This window comes from Ammospiza caudacuta, chromosome 14 (genome assembly GCF_027887145.1).
Source record: "Ammospiza caudacuta isolate bAmmCau1 chromosome 14, bAmmCau1.pri, whole genome shotgun sequence".
NCBI lineage: Eukaryota > Metazoa > Chordata > Aves > Passeriformes > Passerellidae > Ammospiza > Ammospiza caudacuta.
Window position 1 is genome coordinate 15,117,324 of NC_080606.1, and position 9,419 is coordinate 15,126,742.

At 51.7% G+C, this 9,419-nt stretch overlaps 1 protein-coding gene across 1 annotated transcript; it reads left to right on the forward strand.

Annotated features, from left to right (window-relative positions):
- Window positions 1–2,635: 2,635 nt before the first annotated feature.
- On the forward strand, window positions 2,636–8,113 carry LOC131563964 (putative P2Y purinoceptor 10). The gene is made up of 2 exons (XM_058814205.1): window positions 2,636–2,844; window positions 5,988–8,113. The coding sequence occupies exon 2, from the start codon at window positions 6,038–6,040 to the stop codon at window positions 7,151–7,153; it is 1,116 nt and encodes a 371-aa protein (XP_058670188.1). The 5' UTR covers window positions 2,636–2,844; window positions 5,988–6,037; the 3' UTR covers window positions 7,154–8,113.
- Window positions 8,114–9,419: the final 1,306 nt, after the last annotated feature.

The following is a 9,419-nucleotide window of genomic DNA, read 5'->3' on the forward strand; positions in this document are numbered from 1 at the left end:
AAGGCAGAATTGAACCAAATCAAGAGGTTTGGTACAGCTCCACAGGGGTGTGAAAGATGGATCAGAAGGGCTTCTGGGGTTGGAGCATCTTCTGAAGGGAACTGTTCAGGATGGAGATGTGGTGATGTCTCCAAGCCACCTGCACTGGCCTGTCCCCAAGGCACAGCCCTGGGCAAACACATTTCTTTTCCTCTAGAACATGAGCCATTCACCTTTTAGCAAAAAGCAAATGTGTTTCTCTGCAGTGCCACCCCATCCTAACCAGAAGCAGATCTCTGGTACCTCCCATCCTGCTTGAAAGGGCCCTCCTGTGCATGAGGACAAACCTATTTGGGAAAAACTCCTCAGGGATTTAAAGCCTTTCTGCAGCTTCAGGTTCTGAGCTGCAGGATCTTGCAGTACCTCTTGCTTCCCTTAAATGAAATTATCAGCTCTCTGCCCAGAGGAAAAACAAAATATACTGGAAATGCAGGATAACAACCCCACAGCTCAAAAACATGAAACCACTTCATTGCACTTAAAAGATTTTGGGGATGAATGGTACATTTTAACCAAAAATGCTGGGTTTGTGGATTAGACAAAGGCTTAGCCCAAAAAGTAAGGGAGCCATTGATAATTATTTGCTGTAAAATAAATCAGAGCTTTCCAAAATGCTCTCCCTGCACAGAACTCTGTGTGACAGCGAGAGGGACAATGAGCTGGGGGCTCACCCAGCCCTGCTCAGCTCCCTGCACAAGGGTGAAGCTGCTTTGTGTGAGCAAACCTCCTCCTCCCCCTGCTTTTCATACATCCTTCAGGTGCATCCTGTCAGATATTCTCAATGCTGAGCGCTTGAGAGACGCTGATCATCTGCATTTGGCCCCCTGCCCACAGGATTCCAGGCTGCAGGAGAAGAGACCTTTATCTGGAGGCCTTAGATAAAGTCTCACAGTTATTAAAAAAATTATTTTAGGTCTTCTGCCTTTGAAAGCAGAACGTTGCCAAGTGTGAAAGGCACGTTGGGGATGAGCCAGAGAAACAGAAATGCTAAACAAAAACATGCTCAATTTGAAAGAAGAATGGAGAGGTTGATCCATGTGTGTGGAAGGATGAGGTTTGTCAATCCCTCAGCTTTTCGTGGCCAGAAATGTTGTGATCCTCTGCAAAAGTTCTCCAAAAAGTCAAAGAGCAGAAGAAGAGCTCAGCTTGGTTACAAAGCCCTCACTTGGGTCTGACATCCACTGATCTCTCCCTCCCCAGCAGCACAGCTGGAAACAAACACCTAAAAATAGGGCTCAGGGATGGCTGGATATGCTGCTGCAGACACAGAAATAGGATGTCCCAGGCAGGATATCCTGATAAAACAGCCCCTTCACTTTGGGATTAACCTCTGCCCTCTGGACACGGACAGGGCACAGTGCCAGCCTCCCTTCTGTGCTCTCTGAATGCTCCACAAACACACAAGGGCTGCTCCTTCTTCCCAGGATCAGCACCAGCTGCTGGAAGAGATGCACAGGAAGAAAACTGGAAATGGTAAACAGCTCTTGCATCTCCCAAATCCTCTGAGATGAGAACTATGGGGATTTAGGGTGCCCAGCGAAGCTGGGGCTGCCCCATCCCTGGAAGTGTCCAAGGCTGGACAGGCTTGGAACAACCTGGGATAGTGGGAGGTGTCCCTGCCCATGGCAGGGGTGTTGGAATCAGAGGGTCTTTAAGGTCCCCAATCCAAATCACTCTCAGATTCTGTGATTTCTGGACACAAGGAGACCTGGCAGCTGAGTGGGTGCCACAGCTCTGGTGCACTCCTGACCCCAATCCCTGAGCTGGTAACAAGTTTATGAGATCTTCCTCCTTTCATTTCTCTTCCACAGTTCTGTTCACATTAATTTTGTGAGGTTACACAACCATTTACAAAAAATAGGGTAGGAGTATTTCTATTTTTATGTTACCTCCAGGAAAAGGAATAGTATTTCTATTTTTATGTTACTTCCAACAGCCAAATTATCTGTGCAAGCCCTGGGCCGTGAGCTGTGACTCTGGATATCAAGTAAAAACTGCTCAGCTGGAAAAGAGGCAGCTCATAAGTCACACCATGAAGTTACACCACTTCTTCAGCCCTGCAGAAAGGAAGTCATGCTCAGCAGGCAGAAAAACAGCTAAAAATTTTCTATATGTGCATATATATATAGGAAGGGAATTAAAGGAATTAAAGAATAAGGTTGGGAATGATGCATGTTATGGGTTTTTTAAACAACAATATTTTGGGGGAAATCTCCACCTTAAACCATCACATTATGTCAGGAATAAAGCCCAAACCCTCCAGCTTTAGCCTGCAGCCTTGATAGTCTGAGGCTAACCAAGCTTCCAAGAAAATGAGGGAAAATTACTCCCTTCCAGTAACTCACACTGGCAGAGCGCTCGGTTTTCCTTCAGCGAGCGCTTATTGGGAGGCTGCTCCTGTATTTTACAGCTCTTCCCGGGCAAAGTGACCGTGGAGTGGAGCAGGAGCAGCCGGAGGGAAGGGCACCATCCCCTCCCACAGCCCCTGTGCCCAGCGGGGACACAAATCCGAGGTGTCCATCCCAGGGCACTGCCACCAAACGACGTCATCGCCTTCCCAGCGGCTTTAACGTCATTAGCTGCACACATTTGGTGCGGAGAAGAGAAACAAAATACAGGATTTCCTGTTCTGCAGCCACCGGACCGGGCTGCAGATGCCGGCAAGATTCCAGCGCTCCGAAACCATGTGGAAGTTGAACGAGGAGGCGCTGGGATTGCTGAGAGAAGCAGTGGGAAATAAAAGCAGGACGCTGGCTGCTCCCTAGCACGGCTATGACCCCCCCGGAGCATGGGAAGCCCAGCAAGGTGAGTGGCGTTTCTGCTCTTTGCTTCAGAAGGCTGAAACTGGTGCAGTTTTAGCAACTTTATAATTTCTCTGTAGTTCTTCAAGAGATGGTTATCGGGCAGGAGCTGGTGCAACATTCTCAGCCGCTTCTGCTGCGCCCACAAATTGGTCTCCGAGGGTGGGTGAAGGGAGTCGGTGCCTGGGACAGGCTGTGGTGTGGGGGAGGACATGGGGAGAGGCTGTTTTAGCCAAAAAAACCTTAGTTTTGTCCTTACTGACAGAGGCTGCCATCAGCAACCAGCTCTATTTACGCATTTCCTATTAGTGCCTAGATTAAACAAACAAAATTATTGCTTACAACCCCAGAGCCAGAAAACTCCACTACTTAAACCAAGACCGCATTTTAAGCCATAAGTGGATTTATTATTATTTTTAATTTTTTTTTTTCCCAAGCCTGCTTTTTCCTCCAGCATCCCAGCGCTGAAGGGAGGCAGCTCTGCCCCCATTCCCCAGCTCGGGGGGCTCTCCCCAGCCATGCCTGGAGCTCAGCTTTAGCCTGGGCTGTCCGAGCAGCCCATGGAAAAGATGAGGGCGAGTTTGCCAATGGATCGGGAGCAGCAAATGCAGGAACACCGCGGTGGTGTGGGGCTGGGTGGGGCCCGGGCTGATTCACAGGAGCCGGGCGGTTTCCAGCCACATTCGCCTCCAGGAACGCTCCAAAAATCAGCCCCGGGTGCTCTAAGAGCTGCCTTGGCCTCCTAATTAATTGCAGTTATTTGATGTTTAATGAATGGCGGGGCTGCATCCACAGTCAGTGCTCTGGCTCCTCGGGCACTGATATTGGGCTCCCTCGTGGAATTTCAGCTGATTAAAACTCAGCCTTGCCAAAAAAAACACTCCCTGCTCCTGCCTGTGTTTAAATCCATGCATGGATGAAATGGGAAAATAATCAAAGAACGGCAGGAACATTTTATACAAGATTTATAAAGGCACTGAACCAAACCCCAGACAGAGCCCACAGGAGCATCTCTGTTCTGGCACCCCCAGCAAGGCAGGGGGAAGCTGGAGGGATGTGGGGCAAAGGGAAAACTGGAAAACAATAAAAAATGTACAACTCCACCTTCCCAGGAATTGTTGTGGTGAACAAGCCTGGCCTGACCCCCGCCCAGGGTGGAGATCTCTGCTGCTTTCCTGCCAGTGCCCTCCAAAACTGTGTGGGGTACCAGGAGTGCCAGCCAGCTCTCCCACCAGGAACAGGCACTCCTGTGCTCCCAGGAAAAGTCGAAAACGTGGAGAAAAGCAGCAGGGAGCTCCCCATGGAAGAGGTGTAGGATTTGGGCTGAGCTGTGTGGCAGGCACACCGTGGGCTCTGTGACCCCTTCCATGAGCCCACACCAGGTGCCACCTCTGTCACTGGACAGCTGTGCCAGGGGCTGGGAACAGCTGCATCCCCCACCCTCCCTGGCAGTTTGTCCTCTCTATTTTCTGCAGGGGTGTGAAGACAAGTCCTGCCACCCCTTTGCCTGGGTTAAACAGACTGAGTGCCAAGGGCACAAGTCCCTGATGGATTTTTGGGCAGGTGAGGGGCACAGGGACCCTGCAGGGACCAAGGAGCTGTTTCCCAGTTTTCCCTCAGCACATATGCCTACTCTCCCCTGCCTTTCCCAGCTCAGTGGAGCAATCACAAAGCTCTGGCACAGTCGGCAACTGAGAGGTGCCCTCACTCAGCAGCCCCAGTTCCACTGGAAAAACACGGAAAAGCAGGAAGGCAGATTGGGAAAGGCTCAGTTTGGAAAGCAGGGTGGGAGCACTGACCCCGCTGGCATCAGAGGTGAGGCTGGGGGCAGCCAGCTGAGAGGCCATGGCTGTATTTTAGATATTTATCTGCACATAAAAATATAAAATATCTAAAATTATGATTTCCTCCTGATCCTGAAAACATGGTAACCCCACCAAAGAGCTGCCCAGATGAGGAAGAGCAGGATGGAGGAGACTTCATCCGATACCTTGAAGCATTGGGATGAATTTGCTCCTGGAAATCCATCCCTGTGACAAACACCAGGCTCTGGGAAACAACACTGTGGCTGCTTCTTAATTAATTACTGCTGATGAGGGGCTGGGTGACAGTGACAGGAGGTGCTGAGGGCTCTGCCAGCCCCAGCTCCAGGCAGGGAAGGGCAGGGCAGGCTGCCCACTTCTCACAGGTTCCATTTCCAAGGGGGAAAATCCCCCTGTTTGTTCCAGATGATGCTGCAGCCCCTGGGTTTGTATCCTGCTGCTGCCAAATCCCCTCTTCCCAAAAGAACAAATTCTTTCCCTTGGGATCTGCTAATGAACAGCAAAATCCATCACCTCTCCAGTGAGCAGCAGGAACACCTGAACTCCCCATGACCCACTAATAATCCCCTCAGCGCTGGGTGAGCTGGGATGGGTAAATGGAGGAGAATAATTTCTACTTTAACTAGAGAGGAGTTGTATTTGTCTCCCTGCATGCCCTGAGCAGTTGCTGAAGGATAATTCCTGCTGCTGAGGGATAATTCCTGCTGCTCCAGCACGATGCCTGCACAATGTGCCGGGAGTGCTGGAATTGAGTTAGCAGGGCCAACAGAGCAACTGGCGTGTGTTCGGCCAGTTATTAACTTATAAATCTACCCTTAACTCTGGAGCCAGAGCTGATGGATCTGTCTGCAGCTCTCCCCTGGCCTCAGCTGCCTGGGGATGTTAATTATTGCCTTTGCTGCCGATTCACATTAGATCCCTGCATGGATCTGCAAAGACAGTGCCTAAATCTATTTCAAATCTCTATTTATTTACAGTCCAGCTGAAATTGCTTGTAGATGTAGAGCACCGATTTGACAGAGTGTGATGGGAAACTTGATAAAATAAAAGTGGTTCTGGAAAACCCTGGGAGCTGCAGAAGCTCTCTGGCAATCAAGAGATGGATGTTACAGAGCTCAGGGTATTCACTGTAATTGGGGCATCTCACGAGATCCCGCAGAGCACCTCTGCAGGGAGAGGGTGGAGGATGCCTGGAATCCCTCCCTGGGAGTGGGGTCACCCTTCCCCACACACACTGACTTGCACACAACTGATTCTTCTATCCTAAAGCACACTTACTCCATGGAGAGATTTTGGCTTTACAGCATCTTTTTTCTCACTCCAGGACCCCTTCCCCTGCTGTGACTGCCCCATGAGCGAAGAGTCTCAGCCAGGATGGAGAGCAACGTGTCCTCCAGGAACTGTTCTGACCCCCAGATGTCCTTCCAGTCCACCCTCTACGCCACCACCTACACCCTCATCTTCATCCCGGGGCTCCTGGCCAACAGCGCTGCCCTGTGGGTCCTGTGCCGGTTCCTCAGCAGGAAGAGCAAAGCCGTCATCTTCATGATCAACCTGGCTGTGGCCGACCTGGCCCACGTCCTCTCGCTGCCCCTGCGCACCTACTACTACATCAACCACACCTGGCCCTTCGGGAGCTTCCTGTGCCAGGTGTGCTTCTACCTGAAGTACCTCAACATGTACGCCAGCATCTGCTTCCTCAGCTGCATCAGCATCCAGCGGTACCTGTTCCTGCTGCACCCCTTCCGAGCCAAGGGCTGGAAGCGCCGCTACGACGTGGCCATCAGCGCCCTGGTCTGGCTCTTGGTGGGGGCTGCCTGCCTGCCCCTCATCATCGTCAGGAGCCCAGCCCTGTCCAACTCCATCAACAGCTGCTTCTCGGACCTGGGCGTGAAGCAGCTCAGCCCCGGGGCCGCCATCGCGCTGGTGACGGTGGCGGAGCTGTTTGGCTTCGTCATCCCCTTCGGCACCATCGCCTGGTGCACGTGGAGGATGTGGCATTCCCTGCGGGAGGGCCCCACGGCGCTGCAGGATGCTGGAGAGAAGCGGAAGGCCCTGAGGATGGTCCTCATGTGCGCCGCCGTCTTCTTCATCTGCTTCACCCCCTACCACATCAACTTCCCCTTCTTCATGATGGTGATCGAGAACGTCATCCGGGACTGCGCCCTGCACCGGAGCACGCTGCGCTTCCACCCCATCTCCCTGTGCCTGGCCAGCCTCAACTGCTGCCTGGACCCCGTCCTCTACTACTTCATGACCTCCGAGTTCCAGGCGCAGCTGCTGCGCCACGGCTGCGTGGCCCTGAGGACGCGGCTCCCGCCCCGCCGCAGCAGCGCCTCCGGCACCGACACCGCCCACGACATCCGCGTCAGGAAGAGGAATCTCCCCCGCCTCAAGTTCTGGTCTCTTCCCAAGTTCTTTGGCCAGATAAACAGCATGGACATCCCCACTGTGCCCCCCGATGAGCTGCTGCTGGAGTCCATCTCGTGAGAGCCCTGTCCATGCAGGGGCTTCTCAGAGCTGCAGGGAGGACTGCTCTGCTCTCCAAATCCGTCTGGAACTGTCCCTGTGTGACACAGGTGGCAGGACCTGATCCATGAGGACGTTGTGGTGCCAAAAGATCTGCTGGTTGTGCTGTTGCTGCTGGGGACTGTTGGCTTCCATCCCCTCAAAAGCCATTGTTGATGCCAATGGCTGGACTGCAGTGGGTTCAGGTGCCTCATTTCGGGTGTTTCAGTACTTCTGCAGATTTGCCATTTTGAGAATCCTTCTGAACCCTGAGCTGTGAGTGAGAGGCTCAGCCTTGGCACAGCTCTGGGGATTTCAGCCCTGATCCTGGGTACCTACAGCCACCATCACCTGGAGCATCCACCACACTCACACTGGGCTCTGGATCAGGACAGTTCATCATCTCCATGTAAACTGAACCTTTTCTACTATGAAAATCCATCACCTGGGTCCAATGCAACCTAATCTGGACTGCAAGACTGTAACCAAGCAGAGTATTAACCTATGTCACATCAGTGTTATAAGAGAGGGCTCAACAAACTGGGCTTAGCTCACACTGCTGGAAAAGGCACCCAGAGCTGAGCAGAAGGACCCACCTGGCTCCTGGGAGCTGCAGGTGCTTGGCTAATTATGGGAGATCAATATCTGGAAGAAAAACTATGATAGACATGCCACAAGCAAAGAGGGAAATGTGACACCTCCCAGGGCACATGAACTCACAGAGCTCTGGTGTGAGCTGCAAAAACAGGGACTTGTCATTGGTGTCTCTTGTGTTGTTCTTGGGAGTCTTGTGTTGTTTGTCATGTTGCTGACGTGTGTGGTTGCACATGAAGATGTTATCCAAACTTTCAGTTTTGCTTTGACCACCAAAAACCATCCCAACCTTCAGTGGGTACTGAGAAAATGTATAAAACTGACTCCAGTATGCCCTGAAAGCTTCAAACTCTGAGGAAATAAAATGATCCCAATGTGTATTCAAGCTTCAGGAGTATTGTTTTAAGTGCTCGGAATATTCTCATTATGCTCCACATCTCCTCTCAGAGCAGTGACACAATTTGGGGGGGACACCCAAGTCTGGGGCTCAGAGAAGCCTTGAAAAGTGGCCAGTGCAGGGGTTCTGAGGTCTCCTCCTCAGAAAACCCTCAGGAAATTTTTTAAGTAAATGTAGGCAGGGAGGGATTGATAGAAAACAGCTTTTCCCATGATTGGATGCACATTTCCACCCCATGCAGCGTTTCTGGGAAGCACAGAATGGGTGCTGATGGGGGAGACCAGATGGGAGACCCAGACAAACTGGAGGAATTTGCTTTGATACCTAAAGTGTGCCAGAGACAGGCAGAAAACTCCAGGAGCAGGCAGAAAAGCCGCTACCCTGGGGCTCATTCTGTCCCAAATCTCCTCCTCCTCTCACAAAAAACATAAATAACAAAAGGCCATGTTTTCCTTGTTTGCTTGGGGGGGAAAAAAAAGAGCTTTCAGGGCTGGAAAATGCTGTTTCAGATGGCCCAAACCCAGCAGAGTGTGGAGGCAAAACAGGAAATCCAATAAAACCTCACCGATGCCGGGACTGGCTCAGGGCAGCTCCCGCAGACAGGACAAGCCACACCAGCAGGATCTTCACCAGCACTGTGGCTTTTCCCGGGTGTTTTGGGAATGGCACAACCCTGAGGAGCTGGGCTGGACATCCAGGTGGCCCTGAATGACCACGGACAGGTTATTTATAAGCCCCCATGAGCAACAGCAAATCCTGGATTGTGGCTCCAACTTTACTGGCAGCAGCAGCTCCAGGTTTCCCAGGAGCTCCAGTTCCCACTGGGACTTCGCCAGTTTGTTTTCAGATTGCTTTTCTGACATTTCTGCAACACATCTTGCCCCTTCCAAACAGAGAACAGGAAAGAGCAAACCCAAAACTCTCCCTAGTGTCACATGGAGACTCAAGAGCAAACCCTCCCTCAAGCAGCAGAAAAATCCCTTGCAGGGTGGGACACCCTGGGTAGCAGGGATTTTGCTGGGTTTTCTGTGAATCAGTCCCTGAAGGAGCATCCTTTTCCAGTACAAACTGGTGCTTCTTGCTCTTCCAGTGCCTGCCAGGCTCCTGTTTATCAGCTGTAGGTTCATCATGGAATGGTTTGGGTTGGGAGGGTTCTTTAAGCTCATCCCACTCCTGTCATGGGCAGGGACACCTTCCACTATCCCAGGTTGCTCCAAATCCCATCCAACCTGGCCTTGGACATTTGCAGGGATCCAG